General features: G+C 49.8%; 1 protein-coding gene across 1 annotated transcript in view; it reads left to right on the forward strand.

Moving 5' to 3' along the window:
- Positions 1-717: 717 nt before the first annotated feature.
- The window catches only part of CUNH14orf132 (chromosome unknown C14orf132 homolog), a 45,438-nt gene continuing 18,208 nt past the window's right edge, over positions 718-27,947 (forward strand). Inside the window, exons 1-3 of the mRNA XM_023561888.2 lie at positions 718-867; positions 996-1,115; positions 12,578-12,937. Coding sequence (XP_023417656.2) covers positions 718-867; positions 996-1,115; positions 12,578-12,937 — 630 coding nt within the window. The remainder of the gene's footprint in view (positions 868-995; positions 1,116-12,577; positions 12,938-27,947) is intronic.

The raw sequence follows: 27,947 nt of genomic DNA on the forward strand, positions 1-27,947 counted from the left end.
TGAACCACGCAGGGGAATCAGACGTCAGGACACCATGCCACATCCTCACGGTCCTGACGTCATGAAAAGCCAGGAAGAGTAAGTGCAGGCTCCCGTGGAGCTGCTGACGCTTTGGTCAAACCCTCACTGACCGGTGAGGTCAGTGGTGTCAGCCCCATTTACACTACAGAGAGGGAACCTGAGGTTTCCAGAGTTCACACGGGTGAGGCAGAGGCTGAACGATCTGGGCCAGGCTGTCACCTGAAGGGACCTCGAGGAGTCATCTTACTTGGGGAAAGGGCACTGCAGGACATGTGGTAGCAGCGGTGGACAGATGCTAGGCCAGAGCCTGGGGTCCAGTCCTCTCCTCACACTCATGAGCTGTGCGACCTTGGGGGAGGTGCAGGGTCCTCTGGGGAGTGAGCAAAAGGTGAAGGGATGGGAAGGTGACATGCAGGAAAACAGAAGCAGCCTGGAGACCTGTGATCACCGTCACAGTAACTGTCACATTGTTGTTACTTTGAGATGATGAGACACGGCTGCCCTGGACAGACAGACCTGCAGGAAGAAAAACCCTCAGTGATCTTCCTGGTCACCACTGGCCGCCCTCTTTGGCAGGGTTGCGTGCTCCCCATTATTTCCTCCCAGCACAATCAGTGCCTTGATTAAAATGACTCCATCAGATTCTTCGGAGGTGCAACCAACAAAGGAATCAGAAACAGCGGCTCCTTTCTGAGGATGGAGCCTGGAAATCTGGAAGTTTCCTGTGAAAGCAAAGCAGTGTGGGAGGCGCTGGACACTGAGGTGGAGGCTGGGGAGCGAGAGCTGCTTTCTGTGTGTGGGAGACACCGGCAGATGCCTGGCCTGGATTTTGGGGGTTTTCTGAGGGTAAGCATGGCTGGATTTGCAGTGCTCCTTAGTTTGGTCGACTTGGGAAATGGAGGCCTCGTTTGGGTTAGAACTGCCCTAGCCTGGCCCCCTGCTGCAGCCCCTTCCTGCCTTCTTCTTCCTCACAGGCCCGCTCTGCATCTGCCATCCCGGCGGCCACCGTGCCTTCCCAGACTCCCCCACCCCCAGGCGGCTGCTCCTGCTCCCACATCCCAGCTGAGCAGTCTGCCCTGCGTGTGGCCCCTGTGGTCTCCAAGGAGATGAGATTCAAGCCACAGACACTTCTTTACTTGGTTTAGTAGCCATGTTTTTTTTTTTTTTTTAAAGTAAAAAGAAACAGATGAAATCAATTTTAATACTAGATTTGACCTAGTCTAATATATGCAAAGGATTGTTACCTCAGCACAAAATCAATATTTAAGATCATTGCGGCTCTACACCGTTAAGTCTCCAAAATGCAGTGTGTTCCAGCTCAGAGTGGCTGCATTCCCAGTGCTCAGGAGCCACCTATGGCTGCCACATTGGACAACACTGCTCTGCATGGCAGGCAATGCTTCTCCAGGTACTAACATGGTACACTGTGCTCTGTGGAGCCAGAGCCCAGGAAGGGGTTTTCCCCATCCAGGGAGCCTGGCATGGTGCCTGCTCCCTGGAGCATGGAAGAGCTTAGTTTTGGAGTGAATGCGTGATTGAGTGTGAGGATTCCTTTTTCGTCCTGCAAACAAATAGTGTAAGGAGATGAGGGCTCTTGTTCTCTGGGAAGGGCAGTGCCCAGGGACCCTGTCCCAGGTCCCCTTCTCTTTTCTATGCTGCAGTAATCCTGTGCCAAAAAGGAAAGAGAAAATCCAACAGGTCAGTATCTGTCCATCTAGCATTTATTCAACCATAACTGCTTTTTAGCTCATTCATTTGCCCATTCCTGGAACACTCCCAGGGCACTCTGTCTAGGCACCAGTGCATTCCCTGGCAAATGAGAAGCTGCTGTCCTCTTCCTCTGCTGTCCTCCGGTCTATCTGTTCCAGTGGACACTTGGAAAACTGGAAGAAGCCTAGGTGAACCAGTGGTCTCTGGTAAAATAGATGCCATCCCTTTCCCTGGATTCTACGCTTCCCTCTCCTCTTCCTGGAGCCTACCGGATGCTCAAAAGTCTACACTGATGAGTGGGATACTTGTTGAGCTACAGACTAAACAGACGAATGAATGAGTTAATTCTCGCTTGCTTTATAATTACTAGTGTTTTGGATTGGCCTGACTAAAATAGAAGCTCCTTATGATCAGGGACCATAACATAGAAGATATTTGGAGTTGGGAATCGTCTGATCAAAACCGCAGCACCGTGAGTATTTGCTGAGAGCCCTGAGCACGGTTAACCTCTCTGGGCCTCTTTATTGGGGTTCAGCTGCAATCTACACAAGATAAGCGGGTGCTCAGTGCATACCTGTTCAGTTGGATCAGACTGAATTGCAGTTTCACAGCAGAGTCCTGGGAGCTCTGAGGAGGGAAAGTTTAATTTGGTTGGGGGAAGAATTAGCTGGCATTCGAACCCCAAGAGAAGGATCCATTGCTGAGTCAGCTTGGGGAAGATTCTACATCTTAACACAGATACAGCTGCCGGGTCTCTTTTCCCAAAGCACAGGCAGAAGAAAGCATCTCACTGAATGGGTCCACCGAGGAGGGAGGGGTGGGGCCCAGCCTCCGAGCCCAGCGGGAGTTCCTGTGTGCTTAACTGCTCTGATGGCCCCCTTCTTTTCTGCCTGTTAGAAAGGGATGAGACCTGGCCACATTCAACCCAAGATGGCGCTGTTTGAATAATTTATCAGGTCACTCAGCAGGGAGCTCATGAATGCTTAAACTATGTAAAGGCTTTCCAGGGAGGACCAGCATCCAAGATCTTGGGAGCTTCCTGCCATCTGCATCTGGGTCCCAGATGGGGCCTTCTGGCAAGGTCATGGCCCCCTGCTGTGGCTTTCAGACTTAGAGCCTTTTAAGGAATATCATGTTCCTTATCTTTGGGTCCTGAGTTCTAGGCCCACATGAATTATGTATCCAGTACTTGGCAGAGTCACAGTGTCCCTGACCCAAGGCCCACCCTTCCCCCAGCCCACACCATGCGTCCTGGGTGGACAGCAGGTGGCCTCTGGCCTCTGCCCTCTCAGCTCCCTGTGGCTGTTAAGACACCCTGGCTGCTACTGGCTTCTGTTTAATCCAATCTTTGCCAGTCTCCCTGATGATGGGTACGAGCTAAAGAGAAGACAGTATGGCACTGTGAATATCTGTGCCTTGCACAGATTCAAGGTCCCCATTGCTCTGAATCCTCCCCTTCACAGCTGCACATTATGGGATGGAGTTATACCAGCCTGGGGTGGGTGTTGCACATGGCATGGGTGACATTACACCTTGAGACAGACAGGTGAGGGAGTCTGCTCATCATCCAGGAGGAAGACGTGGCCTCGTCCTCTCTAGATCATGAACTGCATACAGATAGAGTGCTATGATGGAGCTACTTAAGCTAAAGTGAGCAGGGAGGACCTCCTGGCGGAGGTGGCTTTCAAAGAAAGTTCTAGAAAAAGAGATTTCCGAGCAAAAGCACAGCAAGACTAATTGTCAGAAGGAAACATGCTTTGCCAGGTGTGTTCCTGGGATGAAAAGAAGCCATGTGGCCAGAACAGGGAGGAAGAGGGGTGGGGCTGAGAATGAGGGGTGCTGACTCCTAGATCTAACACCCTACTCTGGGACTCAGTAAAACACCCCTTCTACTGGACAGAAGCCCCTCACCAGACCGCAGGAGGGAGCATGGGGGAATTATAATACCCACTGACTTCCCCACCAGGAAGCCCGGCACAGTGTGCAGCCGTAGACTCATACTAGAAGGATCTGGGTAGGACCATCATCTACTTGAGATGGAGCCAAGTGGAGACACAGCTCAGTGCTGGTCAGGTTAAACTGAGATACTAGGAGCCGCTCTGGAGAGGCCGCTGAGCAGGTGGCCGGATGTGCCTCTCTGGAGCTCAGGACAGAGCTCCGGGTGTCCTCAAAGATTCATTTTACACACTCCTTAAGCGGAGCAGCAGAGGAAAATCTTCCTCATGCCTGCATCTGCCAGGAGGGTGCTTGGCAGCAGTGAGAGTCCAGCAAGGGCCTGGAATCAAAATTTAAGGAGGTGATTGCCGTCAGCATCCTGCAAATGTGGGAGCGGAACCTAAGCGTGATGGGTGATTCAAATGAGACATGGCGGTCATTCAACAATTGTGCTTAATTGGACACTTTTTTTGGGAAAGAAAAAAGAACTTCAACTATGAATTCACAACATATAAAAAAAACAAAAATAAATCATAGCCCTAAGCATTAAAGCTGTAACTAAAAAATCTTTTTTCAAAAATGAAAATTTTCATGACCTTGAGGAGGAAAAAGATCTATTGGATTTTACCAAAGGTGAGAACTTCTCTTTGAAAACCCCACTACAAAATGAAGGCAAAAAGAAAAGAAAAGAAAAGAAAAAGCTACAGACTGGATCAGGCTGGTCCTGGCAAGAATGTGGAGAGAGGGATCTGGGCAGGTCGGGAATGTAGATTGGTGCAGCTGTGACAGAAACAGCATGGAGGCTCCTGCAGAAATTCAAGCTGGCGCTGCCACCTGATCCGGCCACAGCGCCCCTGGGACATCCCTAAATGGGGAACTGACCTCCTCTCCAGGCTCTCCACATTTGCACACTCACTGCAGCGCCATCATCAGGCCAAGACAGGGAACAACAGGCAGATTATCCAGGAAGGGAATGTGGGGAGCCTCTTGCAGTGTCATCCAGTGAAGAAGGGGACCCCGCCATTGGCCTCAGCATAGACAGCCCTGCAGTAAGTGAAATAATTCAAAGTCAAAAAGGAAAAAATGGTGAACTTTCTTATAAGTGAAATCTGAAAAAAAAAATTCAAATAAAAAAATTAGAGGTCTAGAAACAGAAAACACAACTGTGGTTATTTCGGGTGGAGACCACAAAGGTACAGTTTTATAGGACGAGAAAGCCAGAGATCTAATGCACGGCACAAGGACTGTAGTCAATAACGCTGTATCGTATGCTCGGAACAGGCTAAGACAGGGTCTCAGGTACTCATCCCACAAGAAAAATAAAAAGAAAGAAAGAAAAATAAAAACAAGGGGGAGGAAATAAGGAGGGAAGGAAGGAAGGAAGAAAAGACAGGCAGATAAGTATATGAGATGTTAATTAGCAGCACTATAGGAATCATCTCATTATACATGTCAAGACAAATATATCAAAATATCATGCATACTTTAAATATATATAATAGGAGATCAAATTAACTAAATAAAAATGTGAAGTTTAAAAAAGACTGACCAGATTTGTGGTACATACTTCAGACACTGGGCTTCTATCTAAAATACATAAGGGACTCTTTCAACTCAATCATAAAATAACAAGCAATCTAACTTTTTAAAAAGTAGGCAAGAGATCTGAACCGACCATTCACAAAAGAAAATAAACAAATGGCCAATGAAGAGGAGTTGATGACCAACGTCATCAGTCACCAGAGAAATACCAGTTTACATCAAAATGCTGCTTTACATCCAAGAGAAGAGATAAATTAGAAGCATTATGAAAATAGCAAGCGTTGCTGAGACGGGAGGCTGCTGAAATTCTCCTAATACTGTTGGTGGCAACGTAAAATACACAAACGCTCCATAAAACAGAAGAGCAGTTCCTAATAACCATACAGTCAGGAAAACACCATGTCTATGCAAAGGTTTATACAAAGATGTTTATAGGGTTTGTTCATAATTACCAAAGGCTTGGACATACTCATTTATATGAAAAGGAGAAATAAAACTGATACATTCATACATCAGAATACTGCTCCACAGTGAAAACAGAGGTACTGATACATATGCAATGATTCTCCAAACCCTCATGAATGATGAGCTGCAAAAGAGGTCACATGGGAGTCATTTCGTATGATTCCATCTATGGAGGAACCTAGGAAGGAAAATCTAGCCTGTAACCAGGAGATAGAAAGCTGATCCTGTTTTCTGAGGCTGGAGGCAGGACGGGGCTTTGGACAGACAGCACAGGGCAAGAGGGAACCTTCATGGGGATTATCACCTTCTGACTCTTGACTATCTGTGCTGGTTTTGTGCCAAGAGCCCTGACTTGTATATGTAACACAGGCTCATTACTGTATGTGAGACAGCGATGGACTGACTTAGAAATACTTCAAAATTCATCTTTGGTTGATGACCTTCTGAATCCTCTGGGCCTCTTATCACTGCATGTGCAGCAAAGGATGCTTTGTTTCTTCAAAGATGTTGTTATTAAAAAGTTCTCTTTACCACTAGGACATGGTGAACATCAGAAAGGAACTCTGAATTGGCAGGACCACACCAGGCCCTTTTCGGAAAGGTGAAAGGTCAGATCCTGGAGAAGGAAAGACTTGGCTAGAGACATGCGACTTGATGTAGACACTGCTCTTGGGGTGCTTTGAGCTTGTAAAGCCAGAACCAAGTGTGCAGCCAGCTTGCCTTCTCTCTAGTCCTGCCTTCCCTCCCAAGCTGGGTCCTGAGAGATTTGGGTGAGGCCAGACTGGAGGGCAGGGAGCCGCACAAGCACTGGTCTCAGACATCTTCTAGTTGAGACCTCTGGCCCAGGAGCACAGCCCTCCGCATCCATGAGGGTCCTGAGCCTGCTCACGGCTCAGCCCTCTCCGTGCTCATCGTGGTCCTTCCTGCCTCCCTGGCCCTCAAGAGGAGCGAGTAAAACCCTAGACGTCTGCTCCTCACTTCTATTTACCATGGTGTTGGAAATTTCAGCCAGTGCAATAAAGCAAAGCAAGAAAATAAAGAATAACAAGATTAGAAAGAAACAAAGAGATCATTTGCAGATTACATGATGCTCTACACAGAAAATTCCGAAAATTCCATCAAAAAATAAATCCAAGGGCTAATAAGCTCTAGGTCACAGGGTACAGGATAAAGGTATGAAATCAATGATTTCAATATAGGCACCCCTCCAAAATTTATCTGCTGGAACTTAGACCCCAAGAGACAAAACTAAGAGGTGATGAATAATCAGTCATGCACAAGACGAGCACCTTGTAAGAGGAACTTCACATGGTGCTCCTGTCTTCCACGCTTCGCACCTGTCTGCGTCACAGAACACAACGTCAGTCCCTCCGAGGGTGAGCAGTGAGGGGTCATGTTGGAAGCAGAGAACGGGCCCTTGCCAGACACCAGGTCTTCCAGGACACCTCGGCCTGGACTGCCCAGCCGCCCGGCCTCCAGAACCATCAGCAACACACTTCTGTGCTTAACAAATTACCTAGTTCATGGTATTTTGTTACAGCAACTAGAACAGATGAAAATGAATACCATTTACAATCACCGAGAAAGGAAAAAAGAAAGGAAGGAAGGAGGAAGAAACATAGGTATACATTTAGCAAAGTTACATTTATAGAACTTATAGACTGAAAACTATATAACACTGATGGAAATAGGTCTACATGATTGGCCACACGAGCTGCATTTCATTGGTTAGAGGAATCAACATAGTAAAAGATATGATCTCTCCCAGGTTTGACACATAAAGTTAATAATTAATTCATACAGTTATACACACATGTATTCTAAGAAGTCTGTGATAAAGAAAATGAATAGGTTAAATAGTTTTGAAAAAATACCTGGTTTTAAGACTTAATTCACTATAGTAATCGAGACGGTGTGGTACATGGCAGAGTGACAGACACTTAGACCAATGGAACAAGACAGAGAACCTAGAAACAGCAACATAAATATGCTTAGCTGGTTTTTGACAAAGATATAAGAGCAATTCAGGAGAGGAAAGATTCGTTTAATAAATGGTGCTAGAACAAGGGGGCGCCCTCTAAGGCATCTGCCTTTTGTTTTTGTTTTTGATTCTGGGATGGAAGCCAGGGTCTTTGCTTTGACCTCCATCCCCAGCTCTTTTATTTTGCTTGGATTCTCCTGTCTCAGCCTTCCTGCAAGAGTGTGGCACCAGGCCTGGCCTAATTCTCTACTGAATTTTATACCTTGTATAATGTAACATTAAAATATAAATCTGTTAGGAGGAAAAAATGGAGAAAGTCTTTAAAATATAGGGCTAGACAAGAAGTTCTTAGATTTGGCCCCACAGAGATATAATCATAGAAGAAAACCCGGGAACTGGACTGCCTTAAGACCTAAAGTGTTTACTCTATCAGTGGGCTGGTTCAGAAGTTGCAAATACAAGCCATGGGCCAGGAGTGTGTGTTTGCAAACTATGCATCTGATGGAAAAGTAGTTTCTGATACACAGGTAACTCTGGCAGCTCAGGAGTAAACCAACAATATAATTAGCAAATGGCAAAGGACATGAGCACCAAAGAGGGTACACACCCAGATGGCAGACACACACTTGAAAAGTCATTCAATAACATTCACTGTTTGGGATTGTAAAATGCAGCCCAAAGTGATACCACTGTGCCTCTAAACAGGACAGTGCCTGCACTGTCTGGGTTCTCCAGGGAAATAGAGCAGAGGATGACCAGAGTCAGGGTGAGGAGCTGGCTCACATGAAATCGAGTCCAGAAAGACCCTTGATTTGCCACTCATGTGCTGGGGGCACAGGGAAGGGACAGTGCAGTCCAAGTCCATGGGCTCCAGGTCCAAGAGGTTGATGTCCTGACTCAAGGAGTGAGACAGGGAAGCAATGAGGAAAAACCCCTTTTCTGCCCTTCTGGGCTACCTGGGCACCTAGCAGGACCCACCTGAATGTGGAGGGCCGGCTCCTTGACCAGACCACCCACTCACACCCAGTCTCACTGGGAGGCACCCTCAGGGACATGGCCGGAAATAAGGCTTAATTCCAGATATCCACAGCCGGTCTAGCTGATGTATAAAATTAATCATTGAAACACCAGCTGCAGGCAAGGGTGCGTAGAAAATAGTGATGTACTGCTCACGGAATGCAAAATGGGGCTGCTATTGTGGAAAGCAGTCCAGCAGCTTCTTCAAAAACTGACAGATGTAGCCAGGTGTGATAGCCTGGGCCTGAAATCCTAGCTGCTTGAGAGGCTGAGGCATGAGGATGGATAGTTTGAGATCAGCCCAGGCAACTTGGCAAAAGCCTGTATCAAAATAAAAATAAGAAGAAATAAAAGCCTGGGAATGTAGTAAAGGAGCCCATTCTGAGCACGTGCAAGACCTTTGGTTCAATCCCCATGACCACAAAACCAGAAACAAATAAACAAAAAACTCCAGAAACCAAAACAAACAAAACCCCCTGAAAGATGCAACTACCCTGTAACCCAGCAACTGAATTCCTGGGCATTTATCCCAGAAAAATGAGGACCTGTTCCTACAAAAAAACTATCCGTGAATATTCACAGTACCTTTATTCATAACCACCAAGTGTGGAAACTGTTGCAGCTTGGCATAACTGATGCCATCTTGAGCCCTACATTTTATTGTTCTGTATTTGACTCAGGAGAATGGAAAATTACTCAGGGTACAAATCCCATGAGAAAAGCAGCATGAGCTCTACCCACAACAGAAAAATTAACCTGCTCAACAAAAGAAGCAGGCTACAGGTGTCAACCAAAAATTAATGTAAGATTCCAGCTAAAATGTTTCCGATAGGATGCCTTTTTGTGGTTCTCTGTTTAAAAGCTTTGTAATTTTTCCAGTTCAGGGCCCCTTGGTGAGACGCTGAAATGGGTCCACAGGAGTGGTCGATGAGCTCAGCTAATTAAATTCCAAATGTATCAATTTGGCTGCTTGGGTTCTTACACTGTTTACGAACCTACTTCAGAAACAACACAGATGTGCCATAACAGGTGTATGGTCAGACATACTAGTGCATCCATGAAACAGAATCCTACCCAGCAATGAAAAATGAGTAACTGCAGTCACTTGATGAGCCTGCGGCGACCCACACTGCCCCCCATGGTTATGGGCTGCAAGGTTCTGCTTGTTACTCCAAAATTATGGTGGTTGCCAGGCACTGAGGGTGGGTGGAGCTAGAGGGGAGCAGGGCTGGCCGTAAAAGAGCAGGTGGAGGGGGCTCTGGGAGTGCCTGTGTCCACACGGTCAGGGTCTGTACCCTGGCGGGGACACTGTGCCATGACCTGGCAAGACATCACCCCTGCAGAAAGCAGGATGGAGGGTAGCGAGCTCTCTCTGTCTCACATGACTGCACCTGAACTCATGATCATTTCAAGATTAAAACTTTCCTTTGCAAGAGCCATCGTACAATTAATTACCTTAGCAAAAGATTGGTAAGCTCTACATATCAAAATATGACCGTGATTAATATTTTATATCTCAGGATTGTATTTATTTGTGCTGTTACTGTTTTTCTAGTTTTTATTTTTATTAGTACACGTAGGCAGTACATAACGATGGCTTTCCTCCCCGCGGGGTGTGGGTGCACGTACAAAACACATCTTAGTCCTCTGCACCTCCTTCCTCTCCCTCCGTCTGTCTGTTAGATAGGGATCCATCATGTGCTTCGAGAGAAATATTCATGATCTACCAGATAGCAGTCGTTCCCCAAGAAGAGTTGAAATAGTGAGATCTAGTCCAGTCTGTTTCAAGGAGCTAACTAGGTAATTCCAAAACATACCCAGAAGAGGAAAAGGTCAAAAATAGCCAAGAAATAGCTAAGTGAGGAGAACATCGGCCTGGCCATATTTCAGCCTCAAAGTACAGTAGCTGAGTCAGATAGCATTAGTGCTGGGACTGATGGACCAGCCATGGGCCAGAGAAACAGCCCCAGCCTTGCACGGACACGTGGACAGTGGGGTGTACGCCCTGGGAAAAGGGCCAGTGTGGTCAGTCAAGGGCGGGAACCATGGAGTCTTTCCTTGGGGAAATGGATGTTGCTTCCTGATCCTGAAAATCTGAAAGAAGCTACTTACAACACCTAGACACAGCAAAATGAATATCTAAAACACACAGATAGTTTTACAGAGTCATAAGGAAAATATCAACAACAGAATTTTAAAGAGCACTTTAGGAAAGATGTCTCTTACCTGAGGAAGTGTGACACTGGTCAACAGATGTACATAAGATGCTTAACTAGTCATCAGAGAAACAAAGATTCAATCCAAATGAAGCACTGTTTCACCGTATCACACTAGCAAGAATAGAAAGTCTAACAGTACAAGGTGTTGGTGAAGACATGGAGCAATAAGAACTCATGCATGTTATTGGTAGGATGGTACAGTGGGTAAAGCCTCCTTGCAAGGTGGAAAGTGATGGATATTTAGTGAAAATGCAGATTATCTGAGCACATGCCCCAGTGGTTTCCTTCTTAGCACACTGTCTGCATCAAGAGACAAGTGGAAGAATGTTCTCAAAAGCACTGTTTTCTCAGGGAGGATAGCTGGAGTTCGTGCACATAGCCATCAAAAGGCTGGTGCATACCTACACCTTCAACAGAACTGCAGCTGCACAAACAACTGATGCTGATTTAAAAAGAAATAGCATGAGGGAAGAATATATCAAAGAACGCCTGCACACTTCCATAGAGGATTAAAGCAGGTAAACTATAAAGAAAAGCAAGAGTGACATTAAGTTGAACACTTACAATAAAAGAGACCCTGGATAGCAGGGCAGGTAGGAGATGCGTTTGGAGTCAGCCCACCAGAGTTTAAAGACTGTTGCTTATTCTTCTGTTTGTTAAAAAGCAGGAGCTGTGTCATTATTTAAATTGCACACACATTGGATGAACGCCCTTCCAGGCATGCGGACTTCAGCCTAAAGCATATAATGTTTTCACAGCAGGCAGAGAGACACAGAAGATCCTGTGAAGCAGCCGGGCGGGTGCCAGGGGTGGGGAGGTGGCAGCGCCCATGCAGGGAGAGGCATAGGCCTGGCTGGGGCCAGGGACAGAGAACTGGTGTGAGGGTGCGGCTGGAAGGTTTGGATATCGGTGTGGAGGGGGGGGGGGCAAAGCAAGATGAAGGAGGAGGAGGTGGGTGGGGGGAGAAAGGGAGGAGAGGGGAGCTCACCAGAAGGAGGAGAAGGAAGGGAAAGGAGCCTTCCTGGAAGCAGGAGGTCAGTAAGGTCCTGGCCCATCGTCCCGCAGCCCCACCTGGCTCTAGGCTGCTGGGTGCCCTCGAACATCTCCTCTATCTCGCCACTCAACAGCTTCGGATCGATGACCAGACGTCCGTCGCTGCAGACAAGCACCCTTGAGTCCTGGGACGGCCACCCTCGGGAGGGGCCAGGTAACACTCACTGAGACCCAAAGGCGCAGAGCGCGCCCCTGGAGATGGACAAAGCCGGCACCTGTCTCCCAGGCCACTGGTGTGCTGTGCAGTACTACAAGACATCACCGCCAGCCCGGCCACGTTAGAGCTCACTGAGTTCTGCCCTGTGACAGACACATCTTTTTCAATTCTTGGGTTCTGTAATCCTTATTTTGTAGACATGAAAATCCAAATGTAAAGAGATACTGACTTGCCCCAAGCCACGAGGCGAAACTAGAGTTCAAACTTGTTCTGCCCAGTTCCAGAGCTGAGCGTACGCTCTGGACACTGCGGGCAGAGTTGGCGCAGAAAGCTGGGACCCTTCCTCACTTAACAAAGCACGACACCAGGGCCAGGAAAGCACTGCCCAGGGCCCCTGGAGGGTCAGGGTGCACTGTACAGAGCAGGGCGCCAGCACGAGGCACTTGGGCCGGAGGCTGATTTTTGCATCCACTCCAGTCCTCAGTTTCCCTACCAGGCCCACGCAGACAGTGGGCCGCGGATGCTCCCTGCCTAGGAGGTGGGGTTGGGAGTGGTCACGTGGAGGGGCGCCGGGCCCCCGAGCCCCGCCCCGGCACCGCCCCCTCTCCCTCTGCACCCGGAGCTGAGCAACAGCCGTGGGGCACCGTGCGAGCTCCCGCCGCCACGCCGGGGCTGCTGAGGTCCGCGCAGGGGTCCGGGAGTACCTGCTCACTGCTGGACCCACGCCAGGTCGGCGGTGTAGACAGCTGGCCCAGCCCCAGCAGCAGCGAGCACTGGAGCGCGGGCGGCGGCCCGAGCAGCAACGACACCATGGACCTCTCTTTTATGGCCGCGCAGGTAATGGGGGGCGCCTGCTCCACGCGCCCTGGGCGCGGAGTTTGAGGAGGCTTGGGGTCCCTGCCGCGCCCTCCGGGTTGGGACTGCGCGTGGGCGCCAGCCGGGATCCATGTCCTGGTTCTTTGTCCCGAGCCCGGCGGCCCCACCTGTGCGCGCGCCCGAGCTGGCAGGCTCAGGAACCCCCTTCCCCCAGGTGGGCGCGGGGCTCCTTGGCACCCTGAGTGCAGGGACCCCATTAGCCGAAGGCTTCTAGGAACCCCAGCAGCCGCAGGCGCCAGCTCCTCCCCACCGCACCCCACTACCCCCTCCTCCTCCTCCCTTCCCCTTCCGGACCCCGGAGCCATCCAGGCTGGTGAGGCGCGGCCCAGAGAGTGGGCCACCCCGCTGTCCCAAGCCGTGTGCTGCGCGGGTAGTCTGTCGCTCTCTGGTGACCTCGAGTGCGCCCTGTCCCCAGGGAGGGAGGACCGTAGCCCCTGCTGCCTGAGGGAGGCGGTGGGAGCGGCTGTGTGACCTGCGGAGCATCGCATGGAAGCCCAGCGATCATTCTATCGATCTTTGCTTTGCGCCCGGTCGAATGGCCATCATGCCTGGCAGGACCACAGTCCTTTCCTGCACGCAAACAGGCTGCTGGGGTAGGAAAATCGGCTAACCACCTCCACCAGCTTAGCTCGAGCATCCTCCTGGGGTGGGAATCGCATCTCTGGCCTCAGCTCTTTGGAGCCAGAACAATGGCAGAAGCCCTGCCGGGGCGGAGCAGTCAGTGGCCCCTGGGAAAACCCAGTGCAGACCGCTGGAGCAGAGCTGTGTGTTGGGGACAGGAAGCTGCAAGTCAGACCTTGCAGCTCTGATGCTGTGGTGGTCACTCTGGGGGCGAAGGGCAGGGAGGCCACCCAGGCTATCCTTCTGTCTCCTGGGTGTACTGCAGGAACCCCACCTGCTGCTCCTCCTGTCATCTGGAGGAAGTTGGAAAAGATGCTGCTTTTGCCCAACTTCACCTGTGATAGAAGCCAGTTTTAAATACATGGGCAGAATCCATACTCTATGTGGATGGCAGGTCCTGGCGTGGAGGGTCAGAGGACACAGAGTCCCCAGGTCAGCGCCAGGGAGTTCAGATCCCAGCTTTCCTCCGCCCCTTAATGAGTTTCCCAGATGCTAATTGCTGACAGGAGTATTGCTTCTCCTTTTCTGCCTGATCACTGATCTTTTCCTGAACCCAGGCCTGGCCATAGTGTCAGGTAGAAAAACAGCCGTCACCCTCGCAGATGGAGGTGGCTTTCACTATGTGATAACTGAGGAGCTTTTCCAGGGTTTATTTCTAGGGGAAACAGGAACTCACCAGCTGTCCATGGCTGCCTTGCCCTCTGGACACCCACCTGGTGTTTGCATGGTTATGAGGTAAATTGATCATTGTTCCTGGAGCATCACTGTTGCTATGGTGACTTATCAAAATAAACACAGGGCTTTTCAGTACCAGTGGACAAAACCTACCAAGAGACAAGGAGACACGGAAAGAGACTCAGTTTTTAATTATTTATTTATTTACAATTTATGTTCACTTGGCCAATTTTTTTCCTGCTAACAAATGTTTGGCGTCAGTTGCATGCTCAGTACTGTGCCAGCCACAGGGAGCAGAAACACTGGAAAACATGCTAAAGGTTCCTGAGCGTCTATGTCATGCTAGATGGAGCCTGCTTAGCGCCCTTACATGCTGCAAATGCTCAATGGTCTGTTCTCATTTTACACATGGAGATGTTAGATTTCAACAAGATTAAATAATTTACCCGAGGCCACTGTTTGTAAGGAGAACAGGTATCAGCGCTAAGCCGGAGTATCTGGGTGTCCACTTGGCAGCGTTCTGGGTCTCTGCCTTACAGACGAGGCAGCCTAATTTAAGATGATTCCTTTCTCCCCCTCCACCCAGAAGTGGTCTCCACAGAGGAGAGATGAAACTCCCAACCTGCTAGATGTCAGATGTGGCGCCCTGAGATCAAAGAATGAATTCTAAGGAACAATGGTGGTTAAGAGTAGGAAAGATTTATTGAGAAATAGCTCCTGGATTCCCAGGAAGGATCCCATGAGTAGCCACCAAGGTCCTTTGTCAGGGGCACTTATACATCAAGATCATAATGTAGGTACGATGTGGTCAAACTATAAACAGCCTGTAGGATACAAGTGTAGCTGCTTGGCTAATATTGATCCGGTAGGAATGCCGGTCTTGTAGCAAGGAGACATGGGAAGAACAAAGCACATTTTGGGGAAGGGGTGGTTCTGGATGCTCTGGTCACTCATGTGGGTGATCTATAGCTTTCTGGACTTCCTGGAGCAGGTGGGGCTAATGATCGTGTAATTCTGAGTTACTGCTGATCCCTGCTGGACCTCGTGTGGGCCTGGTCATTGCATCTCTGTCTTGAGGCCTGTCTTCCGATGCACCACCAGCCACAAGTCTGGGGTCTTTATTTGTTCTGCTGCTTCTTTGAGAGCCCAGTTGGTACTAAGGTGGCTCTCCAGTGAGGGACTGCGCAGGGCTTGTCCTGAGAGGGTACACATCTCCGCTCAGGTGTGTGCAGTGACCACCAGGGCTGAGTGCCTGTCTCTGTCCCTTACACACCCACTTTTTCTGCACTGGGGAGTTTATAGAGAAACATCTGTGTGTCCCCCTCTTCCTCAGTGTTACTTACCTCCCCCTCACATTAAGCTCTTATCCAGGCCCCAGGATGGGGACTCGGGGGTCCGGGGTTGAAAGGTGTTTACAGATATTGGACAAATGATGGGTCAGCAAGGGCAGTGGATTGGGCAAGGGCAATGGACAGGCAACAGGTCCAGTCAAAGTGAATCCTCAACAGACGGGTGGATAAGGATATGATGGGATGTGGGTCCAGGAAAGAGGGAGTACGAGGTGTCAAACGGGAATGCCTGTCATCTCGAGGACTCTGGGAATGGGGCTGGAGATGGGTTAAGACTGTGAGCGGATTTCCTCAGTGGTCCTGTGAATTAGTGTTTTAGAGTGACAGGAAAGCAGGGAAATCCAGGAGACAGCTCTCCAGAGAGCTAGAGGGTAAGGGACACAGCAGCACTGGGAGAGTGGGTCCAGGGAGGTTCTAGACGTTCACATATGATGAGAAGCTCACATCTAACAAGGGTGGTGGGAGCCATGGTGGGTTAACTGATGAAGTGAACGAAACCAGGTCCGTGTGACTGCAAAGCCCACGCTTCCTCGCCATAGCCCTGGGATGTGTGATTCCCGTTTGTGACTTAGGACCCAGCACAAAGCCGCTTTAGGAAAGTTTGCATCTCCCATGCTGAACATTTGGAAGACACCCTTCAGGGATGTGTTGTGATGACCTCCTTTGTCCTGCAGATCCTTGTGCCCAGCTGTCTCTCCTGGGTGTGAAGACTCAGTGCTCAGTCATTTTTTCAAGCACCCTGGAAACACCCCAGGCCCCCTGGGTCTCCCAGAGAAGGCCCACCTGCAACTCCAGGCAGATTCCGGATACACCCTGGAGAGGGCTCCTGCTCTTGCTGTGTGGGCCATACTGAGGCCAGAGCACCAACCCAACCAAGCAGGACTCACCCCTTGGTCTCTGCTGGGTAAAGCAGGTCCTTGGCAGGAAGTCATTAAGCATAATGCCAATTCAGCAACTTAACCTACAGGCCCAGAAAGTATAACCTCAGAATTTGCCCCAAATTAAGGTCCCTGTTCCCCTCCCGGACCTCACCTGCTGTGCATGCAGAGTGTTGTGTTTTGGATATTTTTAAGCAAAGTAGTTCCTGTAAGGGGACATATGACCCCAAATCAGCTGGCTTAAGACAACAGAACTGTATTTTCTCATAGTCCTGGGAGCTGGAGGTCCGACTGAAGGTGTCAGCCAGGGGCTCCAGGTAGGCTCTGGGTGGGAATGCGTTTCCTGCCTGCCTCCTAGCTGCAGGCTGTGGCTGGAAATCCTTGGCATCTTGCGTTGTTCCAGTTTCTGCCTTGAACGTCCATCCCATGGCCCTCTAGGTCTCTTCTTCTGAGGACACCAGACTTTCTGGCTTAAGGCCCACCTGAGTGACCTCATCTTGATGACATCTACAGAGATTCAGTTTCCAAGTAAGGTCGTGTTCAAAGATGGGGGGTTGGGACAGAATGTCTATCTGTTGAGGAGTTGCAGTTCATTGCATGACAGACTCTGAAGAGCATAAAGGATAAGGGCATTGGCTCTTGTGTTCCTGGATACTGGTCTTAGAGATGCATTGAGCTGGTTGTTTCTCTAAACCTCAGTTTCATCATCTGTGAGATGGGAACAAAAACACTTCATTTTGCTCATTCAGCAAATGTGCTCCTACCTGGAGCCAGTCTCTGCTGGGAGGTGAAGGCAGGTACCTGGACCCCACAGGGGTCCCTCTCTAAGTGCGGAAGACAGGGGGAGGCTTCTACAAATTGCTAAGTTGCTAAGTTGATCCTGTGTAGCTGGGATGATTAATCTAAGATGTCCCCTGAAAGCCTCCTATGATTACGTGCAGGACCTTACATAGACAGGTTGTGGGGCAATATAGTTGGCTTGCTGTTGAGAGGAGGGTTTGGTCAAAGCCCATGCCATGAGCAGCTTGGCACTGCTATGCCCCTGTGCCATGCCACTCTCCTTGGCACCAGGTGACATGGACTGAAACCTCCACAAACCTTGAGGCAAAATAAACCTTACCGGCTTCAGGTTGTTGGTGCTGAGTACTTTGCCCCAGCAACCAGGAAAGTTACCACGGCAGTAGCTGTCTATGGATACAGGAGCCAGGCCCCTGCAAAAGTGTCTCCTGCTGAGTGGGGAGCAGAATGCAGGGGCAGGTGCTGAGGAAAGGAACCCTGGGTCCTCCAGGGCACCTGAGGGATGGAGAGGGTGTGTGGCGGCCGTGGAAAGGATCTGGCCTGGAGGTGCTTGGGCAGCCTGCAGCCCCTGGCTTCTCACTCAGCCATGGTGACATACCGGATAGGGCTCCCGGTGCTTCTGGGCTTTGGAGAAAGCCTAAGCTATGCTTTGCACTGTTAGTGTATTTAATATTGGCAATTAATTAGGCATTTTTAACAAACCAAACATCCATGGCGTGGGCTGCTTTGGTTAATTACTGCTTGTCATTCTGGTTAGTTAGTGTCTCAAGACAACCGTTTATTTTCCTGTCTGATGGGACCCAGTCGGTTTGTTTTGCAGCTCTAAACGTCGATGGGGTGCTGGGACTGGAGCCTGAGCCTAGGCTTGTGGCTCCCTCCCGCATGTGATGGGCACCTCTGGACAGCCCGCTGCTCTGGCCTCTTCTTCCACGGGTGATCTCGGCTTCCTTCCAGCACTCCTTGGGGAACTGCGGCTTCTTCAGACGAGGCTGGGGGAGTCCCAGGATGTTACCAGCATTCGAGTCTCTTGGTCAAGAAAGTCCTGGGAAGGGAATCAGATTCTGGCTCCTATTATGGGATGGCAGCTGTGTCGGGGGTGGGGAGGAGCAATGGTGGCCGTCAGGGGAGACTGACATTGCATGGACCAGAAGAAGCAGATGTGAGAGCCAGGTTACTCCTGGGGCTGCAGAGGCCTTGCATCTAAATTGGACAGGTGTGTGCGGAGCCTGGCAAAGCCTGGAGAGAAGCCTGTCATCACTAAGGAGGGGGCTGTGACCGTAGGAGGCCGAGCCATATGGGATTTTCAGGATGGCAGTGTCACTGTTCGGACCTCATGTTGGGTTGGTCTGGGAAGGCTTTCTGTGCGTCAAGGCTTTCTGGGGCTCCCCCATCAGCCTGCTGCCAGGAGCCTTCCTTGGCCTTGCCAGGTCGGAGGGGACAGTCGTCCCTGGGTCATCATGCTGACACTGGCCTGGCCTTGCACGTGGGTCTCAGGGCAGCTGAGATACTGAGCTGTTTCCTGCCGGCCCCACTTTGTCTCATCGCCTCAGGACCTCAGGAAACTCACAGTTAATTTCCATTTTAATTATTCTTCATGGAGAGGGAAAAACATCCAAAGATGTCTGGTAGCACTGGAGAAGGGATTCTGTTCTCTTTTCAATGGGTCTTAGCTACCCTGGGGAGCCTGTGGGATCTGCTTCTCATCCCTGCAGGAGCACACCACTGCCCAGGAATGTAGAATTCCGTCTGCGATTTGGTGCTTTCTTCAGGCAAGGATTATCATTAGAATACAAATTGTCTATTATCGCAAATGTTTTTAACCAAAGGGCCTGTCTGGTTTAAATTCCCATGGAAAAGATGTAAATATTTTATCATTCTAATTAGATCTGCCTCATCAGAGAAGGGTGTAATGAGCTTTGAAGGAAGAGGTGAAAATCTGGGGAGATATTTCCAGGCCGAGTTGCTAGCTTGTGTCTGAGGGGACCTGGAATCTCACGGAGCTCGGAGGTCAGGGGCGTCTGGAGCGGGGTGATGAGAGTTCACACAGCCCCTGCTGGGTGTCTTCCAGCATCCCCGTCTCTCTTCTGTCTCTCCCTGTTCCATCCCCTTGAGGTGTCCACACTTTCATTATAGCAGCCGTTTATGGAATGCTGGTGAGGTACCAGGCAGGCGTTGAATAGTGCCCTGGATCCATCTCACTTAATCTGTACAACAACCACAAGGATGGGTCCTTTCGGGGTCCATTTGAGAAGCAAGGAAACTGAGTCTCCGTGAGCCAAGTGACTCCCCAAGGGCACACAGCCAGAATTCAAACACAGGCCTCTTCTACGATATCCTGTGTGGGTTTTTTTTGACTTAGTTTTTATTTATAGATTTATATGTCTACAAATATGTATCTGAGAAGTTTTTGGTTCAGAAAAAATGAAATTACAGTGATTTCCCTTGTACCCTCTGTCCTGCACATACGGCCTGTTTCATCTTCAGCATCTGCCAGCAGAGTGGCACATGTGCTACCATTGATCCCTCTGCAGTGATAAGTCACTGTCACCCAAGGTCTACAATCACAGTAGAGGCCACTGTAGGTGTTGGATGTGCTGTGGGGTTTGGATAAATGTAAAGTGTTATGGAGTATTTTCATGGCCTTACATCCCCTGTGTGATTCATCTATTTCTCTCTCCTTCATCTTAATCCCTAATAAAATATCCCATTCATCCTTTTACTGTCTTTAATAGCTTCACTTTTTTCACGGTAAGTTGGAGTTATGCAGTATGCAGGCTTTTCAGATCTGTTAGATAATATGCACACAAGTATCCACCATGTCTTCTCTTGACACGATAGCCCATTCTTTTTAGCAGTGAGTAATATTCCATTGTCTGGATATGCCAGTATACTTATCTGTTCATCTGCTGAAGGATATCTTGGTTTGTTCCAAGTGTTGGCATCTATGAAAAAGACTGCTATAAACATTTGGATGCTGGTTTAGGTTGTAACAATGAGTTTTAAAGAGCTTATTTTTAAAATGCAGCCGGACAGTTTCCAGCCTTTAATTAAAGTGTTTAAACTTTAAGCCATTTACATTTAATATAATTTGATATGGTGCAGTTTTTAAGGATATGATTTATCATATTTTTTGCATCTGTTTTTTATTCTCTTTTTCCTCTTTTCTGCCTTCTGTTGGGTTGAGAAATTTTTATATTTCTATGTGTTTTCTGAAGATTTATTAGACACAACACTTTGTTTTTCATTTTAGCGGTTGCTTTCATATTTTAGCTCACAGCCCATCTGCAAGTGATGTTATGCCACTTCGTATGCAGTAAGAAATTTACAAGTGAATTTCTTTCTAAGTTTGGTGCTATTGATGCCACACATTTCCTTGTACATATGCTCTGAACCTCACACTATATTGATACTATCTTTGTTTGAAAGTTTTCTTTTAAATGATTTAAATAAAAGGAAGAAAGCCTTTGCTGTTTCTCCCTGTAGTTATTATTTTCAGTGTCTTTCATTCTTTCGCGTAGATCCATATTTCTGTGAGGCATCTTGACCTTGTGCCTGAGAGACTTTACATCTAGCACCACAGAAGTGCCGGCAATGAATTCCTCCAGCTTTTATGTGTCTGCAAAAGCATCGCTTTTTCTTTGCTTTTATTTTGGATCTTCACCGGGGCACACAGAACTCTAAGTTAGCAGGTTGGTTAAGGATACTGTTCCATCTGCTGTTTATTGATATTATTTTCAGTGAGGAATTTACTGTTATCTTTATTTTGTTCTCTAAACAGAATGGCTTTTTCCCTCCTTGGTGGCCGCCTTTAAGGTTTTCTTTCTATGGGGTGGTTTGAACAGTTTTATTACAGTTGGCTTTATGCCGTCACCTTCATGTTTTTTATGCTTAGGTTTGTAGATACATTTACTTTGCATCACATTTGTAAACTTTTCTGCTAGTACTTCTTTGCATATTTTTCCATCCCTCTTTCTTCTCTCACTTGTCCTTTGAAGACTCATTATACATACATAAGACTGCTTAAAATTCTCTCACAGTTCATCAATATCATATGCATTTTTGAGTCTTTTTGTGTTTCATGCAGGCTATGATTATTGACATATCTTCATATTCACTGACATTTTATTCTGCAATATCTAAGCTGTTGACAATCTCATCCAGTGTATTTCTGATCTCATAAATTGTGGTTGTGGTCTGTAGAAGCTTAATTTTTAAAAAAGTCTTCCATTTTCATCTTAATGCATGCAGTGTATCCTTTAGCTTTTAAAAACACACCCCATACAGTTATAACCACTTGTCTTCCAGTTCTAAATTTGGGTCAGGGCAGAGCTGGTTTTGATTGACTGTCTTTTTCTCCAAATACACTTCATTTATTTTTCTTGCTGCTTTGCATGACTGGTAGCTCTTGCCTGCATGCCAGACTGTGCATTTTACCTTGCTGCGGGCTAGATGCTTTTGTATTCCTGTAAATGTTCTTGAAGATGGTCCTGGGATGCAGATCAGTTACTTGAGAACAGTCTGAGTCTTTCAGGGGCTGCTTTTAAGATCTGTGAGGCAGACCAGAGCCACTGTTGGTCTCAGAGGAACGACTCCCCACTGCTAAGGCAAAGCACAGCCACACTGAGCAGATTCCTTCCCAGCTGAGCAGCCCCTTGGCTGCCTTGCGGGTGCCCTGTGACAGGACCTTTTGGGAGACATGAAGGAGACCGCGTGTGACACAGGTGTTGTGTCTCCGTGCTAGCATTTGGAAGGGTGCTAGCTTTGTGAGGGGCTGGATTACTTTAGACCACAGTCCCAAAATCTGGACCCTGGGAAGCTCATTCCTCACAAGAAAGAAACAAGGGACAAGGCAGGTGGCTCCACCCTGAGTCCTGCCCAGGGGAGCAGCCTGTGGTTCAGCCAGGCAGGGACCCTGCTTGGCCCCATGAGGCCCCATTATCTGTCTCCTCAGCACAAAGATCTGGACGATGATTAGAAATGCATTAAGTTGTGGCCAGCTGGGAGGGAAATCTGAGGGGGTTACTAATGTGCTCTCCCAGGTCCCCTGCGCCATCCATGGCAGCACTGCCCAGGACGCCTGGCTCTTCGCTGACGTCCTCTGTCCCTCCCACAGAGGTGCCACCTGGCCCTGCTGTGTCTGCAGCAGCTAGATCAGCCAGTCAGGCGTGTGGCTATGCATGAAGGCTGTGTGGGAGTGTCAGGAAGCCAGCTTTGTCACCAGCTCTGCGGGTCAAGTCTGCGGGTCACGCACACCCCACTGAGCACTGTCTGTAGGCAGACAAATGAGGCAGGCACTCTCCCCTGGGGATGAAGAAAGGGTCAGATGTGCCACCAACCACACCATGCAGGAAGTTCTGTCCATGTGCCCATTTCAGGGATGAGATGGGGCCCAGATTGCTCAAAGGTCAGGGCCAAATCATTGTTAAATGGGGCTAGGAAGGGGCTAAGCCATGGTCAGGGTGAGGTCTGATCTTGGATCCCAGGAACCGGCTGAGGGACATTTGGTAGCCTGCAGAGCACCGGGGTGGGCCTGCAGGGGGACCTGAGCCTCAGATGAGTCTGCATCCCAGCTCTTTCTGTCCTCTGTGCAAGCAGAGCCAAGTGTGGCTCAGGGAGCTGTTCCGAGGCCAGGACAGGCTGGGGCCCAGGCTGGGGAGGAAGGAGCCTGCCCTGTCCTGAGACGGGGCCATTACTTCCTTTCTGCCGCTGCCTCTGGCTCCACCCGGCTTCCACTCGAGCAGTCTCCTGACTCAGGTCCCAGAGCGCACAAGTTTTTAGCCCACTGATGTCAGGGCTGCTGCTGCTGCTCAGCCTGGTAAATATTTAATAAGTGAATGAAGGGACAGCAGGGAATCAATAAAAGCAGGAGAAAAACTAGACCTGAAAGCTCATCTGGCATCAGCCTGCTGGGCGCCTCCACCTCGGTGGGGTGGGGCCCTCAGGCCACCAGGTCAGCACCAGGCCACCACCCCGTCTGTCCCTCACACCCCAGCTCCCCATCCCCTCCCCTGAGTGTCTGCTGTGTGCTGGACCTGTGCATTTGGTCAGTCCCATGTGGGATCTCTGGATCAGTCACAGCGCACTGATGAGGACAGGAGCCCACAGAGGGTTGGACACCTGCTCGGTGTCTCACAGCACAAAGGCCATGGGGCTGGCTTTGAAAGAGAGTCCTCACCGCACTTCTGGCCTGCACTGCCATAATAGTGGCTCAGAGAGGGTGAGCAGCCTCCCTGGTCTGCTCAGCACCAGCACTTACCCTGCAGAACTGGGGTAGTTGGTCAGAAGAGGCCTCTGGCTGCCTCGGAGAAGCCTGAAGGCCCCTGTCCTGGAGTTGTATGCATCTCCCGTATGTCTCAGTAGACATCATGCGCCTTACCCATGGGTAGAGCTGGGCATGGGGCACAGCCCTGTAATCCTTGCATTCTGGGAGACTGAAGCAGGAAGACCCCACAGCCCAATCTGAGCAATTTAGTTAGGCCTTGTCTCTAAAAGAAAGAGCTGCGGACGTAGCTCAGAAGGAAGGTCCTGGGTTCCATCTCCAGCACCACAAAATTTAAAAAAGCACAACTGCACAGGACTGCACAAATGCGGTCATTATTAACGCCTGCCAGCTGTCACCCTGTGTCTTCCCCATGTAGTATCCCTGCCACTTGTTTAATTTTAACTAAATGTGGCCATTTGCCCGGCCCTTTTCCCCTGTGACCATTCTCTCTGGGATCTTTTTTAAGTTAGTGTGGTCCGGGAAACAGATCTCTTTAGAAGTGGACTTGGTACTCTAGGAAAAGCTGTCACCCCCCGGGGTCTAGCACGGACACCCTCATTCCTGTGGCCAGTGAGAGCCATCTCTTGCCCTATGCAGTGCTGAAGCCTCGGCCTGTTTGGACGGGGATTCTCTCTTTCCTGAATGCTGCTGTTGAGCCAGGGTCTCCCCTCTGGAATTTATGCTACTGATATTTTTGGACCTTGACACAGAAATGTCAAGAACTATGAAGGGCCTGAGATTTTACCCTGCGGCATCCACCATGCCAGTTAAAGACAGGAGACCCCAGGCCTAGCTTCAGAAGGCCGCCCAGCTCTCCGCGCGGCCTGCAGCTGGCCTCCCTCTTCACTTCGGTGCTGTCCTCTGGATATCCGCGCACACAGTGGTGTCACGGCAGAAACCCTCAGGCACAGCAAGTCCACTCTTACAGGAGGCTGCTGCGACCCGCCCGGCCTTTGCCTTGTAGGAAGCAGACAAACTTTTTGTTAGCCTCACAAATGTGCCCGGTGCCCCAGGCATGCTCTTTCTTCAAGGCTACTCACCATACAAACATTTTCGAGAAAATAGTCCCAAAGAAAAGCTACTGATGCTTCTACTCAAAAGGGAGGCAGAGGATAAGGGACCCAAGGAGGATTTTCTTCAAAAACATTTATTTATATTTATCCTTTAAAAGTGCAGCTTCACTAATTAAGCTGGCACCCCAACCTTTCTGCTCCTGGGCTGTGTGACCCTGGCCAAACTCCTAACTTCTCTGGTCCTAGTACCTACAGCCGAACTCTCGTCTTCCAGAAGTGCTGTTAGGGATTCCTTGAACTTGGGTCCTGGGGCCCTTTCCCTGTGCCTCGTGTAGAATGGTCATGAAGAGAAGACAGCAGTACCCAAGGCCACTGTGACTTGTACCCACCCCTGCTGGCCACTTGGTCCTTCTGTCCTGACCATCCCCCCTGCCCTGCAGTCCCTGCCCTGTCGGATGGTGCAGAATCACCATCCCCGCCCTGAACCACGGCCAGTAGCAAGGACTTAGGTGGTCGGGTCAGGAGGACTCAACCCAGGCACCTGAGTGTTACCTTCTGAGCCTCTGTTTCCTAACCTGTCATCAGGACCTGCCTCCTGGGATGTGAGGAAGTGTGACAGGAGATGATAAACACGCAGCAGTGTGTGGGGTGTCCCACCCGGTGACAGGGGCTCAGGAAAGCCATCACAGTGCCATTTGCATGGCCATAGCCTCCAGTGCACAGTGTGGGGCTGACAGCAGGCGTTGGCTGCTGCTCCCTAGAGGGGACTGATCAGTCAGAGCAGACCATGGCGTGCTGGTGGGGAGCCAGCCTGCCAGGCGCCTGCAGATGGCTCTGTGTGCCAGCGACCTCGCAGCCATGCTGGGCTGGGCAGCTGAGCCTCCCCTGACTGAGCACCCTTCTTGGTGGTGGAGGTAGGGAGCTGAGCTTGGAAATGGGCTCCAAATTCCTGCTCTTTGGTCTTGCCGCACTGTACACATACTGTGTTGCCTTTGGAGGTGAGGGTGACAGCTCTCTCTTCGAGTCCTGGGCTGGGATTCAGCATAGCCCGGTGGCAAGTGTTGAAAGCAGAATCAGAGAGACCCAAGTTTGAATCCTACCTTGAGACCAGCAGGAAGCCAAGCATATAATGTGTCCCTCTGCGGCTCTTATTTCTTGTCTGTGAAGTGGGATGAGGACCTTCTCGCCTTGCAGAGTAGTGAGAGTGAGACAGGGCCAGAAGTATACTGAGCCCGGTCGGAGTCTGGTGCCTGCCAGATGCTTCATTCCCGCGTCTCTCTTGGTCTGCAAGATGAGGAGGAGTGCAAAGACCACAGGCTTAATTTCTGTGCACAGAGATGGACAAACTCTGGAATACAGCCCAGAACATCCTGATCTCGATTCTCTCCAGTCTTGTTCTGGCTTTTGTGACTGGGAAAATCATGTGGCTTCTCTGCCCCTTACCTGCCAGTATTGGCGGCTAATCACGCCCCTTCTGTGATGTTTGGCAAAAATGCTGGCACTGTGCTTGGCACGGGATCCTGCTGGTCCTTAGGATCCATTGCAGCTCCAAGGCCATCAGTGAGCAGGGATTCTGGCCTGAGAGAATGGCCCCCCTTATCAGGGTCATGGCCAGTATGAAGATGACTCAGACACTGGGCGCTGGGTGAGACTCAAGACATACTTGGACAGAGTCCATTAGAGGGGCCTGCTGTGCTTCACATGTGTGCATCCTTCCAAAGTTCACATTGAAACTTAGCCCCAGTGCCACAGTAGTAAGAATTGGGCCCTTTAAGAGGTGATCAGGCCCTGGGGCTGCAACTCAAGAACTGGTCAGAGCCTTAGAGGTGGTGCAAATTTAAGAAGGGCCAAGCAGGAGATCTTAGGACCTTAAGGTGAGCACTGGAAGGGGATTGTGCAACACCACTCTCTTCCCCTTTCTTCTTGTTCCTGGCCATGGGTGGTTTTGTTCTGCTGCCCATTCCCCGCCATGATGCACTGTTCTCTACCACAGGCCTGTAAGCTGACCATGGACTGAACTTCCACAACCATGAGCCAGAATGAATCTTTCTAAACTGATGATCCCAGGTGTTTGTCACAGTGACGGAAAGCTGACTCACACACCAATTAAGCCTGTGCGTCAGATGAAGCATTGAAGGCTATAGAGGCGAAGGATACGGGGCTGTGGGCTTGGGCCATGAGCCACCTGCTGGGCTCCCTCTTCCCCCACGCTCTCTGCCGGGCTCGCTGTCTCTTGGGTCACTCTGCCCACCCTGTCAGGGATTCCTTCCTTGCTGCCTCTTCTGCCTCTCCATCTGTGCACAGAGAATGGCTTACTGTTTTTGCACACTCTGCTGACTCACAAACACAGCTTTGGCTCCTGGAAATAACCAGCACTCTTTGATCCACTGAAAGAAGCGCTCTTGGCAACACCATTTCTACCTCCCTCTTGCAGACTCCCTGTGCTCAGCGCCTCAGCGGTGAACATCTTCTGCCTCTTGGCCAATTTAAAGTCATGCACCTTCTGTGGCCTCCCAGGGAATTCCTCCAGCTTTTGTGTGGGAGACCTCTTATAAAGCTCTGATCGTTCCTCCAGATGGAGAATATTTCCAAGCAAAGCAGGATGCATCACAGCAACTTTCAGATAGCTTTGAAGTTAACAGGGAAATTTTTCCACGCAGCTGGACACTCAGGCATGTGGTAGAGATTAATAAGTGACATAGAAAAATGCTTCGATGCTTCTGTGGGCCCACACCCTTTACCCTTCCTTGGAAAGCTTTGGGGATGAGATGCACCAGTCACCTGGGCTCAGGCCTACATGTCCCATCCGTCAGGACAGAGGTAAATGGGGACCTAGAAGGACAGATCTTCCTACAATCCCACCTTCTGGCCCAGCCCAAATGTGCTGCATCTGATGCTTCCCTGTGGGAGGCTGTAGGGTTCCAGTACCGGCCCTGGCCTAAAGGCATGTCCTGAGAAGGTCAGGCTCCTGTGTGTGCTTGGCTGCCCAACACGGACTCGGACCCTGCCCTTCTGACTTCCTCAGAACACCAAATGTGCTAACCTGTGCAGACAGCTTTGCAAGCATAGTGCACAGAGAGACTTCTGGGTGTAGGCACTGCCCTCAGCATGAGAGACGGGGAAAGGCTCTTACTATTTTCCTTCTACAGAAGAGGAAACGGAGACCTGGAATGATTCTCTTGCCTATGTCACACAAGGAGCTAGCGAGTAGCCCAGTGCACTCTCTCTGAAGGCCACCACACCGTGCTTACCCGTCAGACCTACGTAGCTCTTTGGAGCAGTCCTGTAGGCCCCTACTCCGGTCCGAGGAGCAGAGCTGGGTCCCCAGTCCTCAGGCCCCAACACCTTCCCAGCCCCACTTCAGCAGGCTGAATA

This window comes from Cavia porcellus, unplaced genomic scaffold (assembly GCF_034190915.1).
Source record: "Cavia porcellus strain 051 isolate PalLab524CR breed Dunkin Hartley unplaced genomic scaffold, mCavPor4.1 scaffold_31, whole genome shotgun sequence".
NCBI classification, from domain to species: domain Eukaryota; kingdom Metazoa; phylum Chordata; class Mammalia; order Rodentia; family Caviidae; genus Cavia; species Cavia porcellus.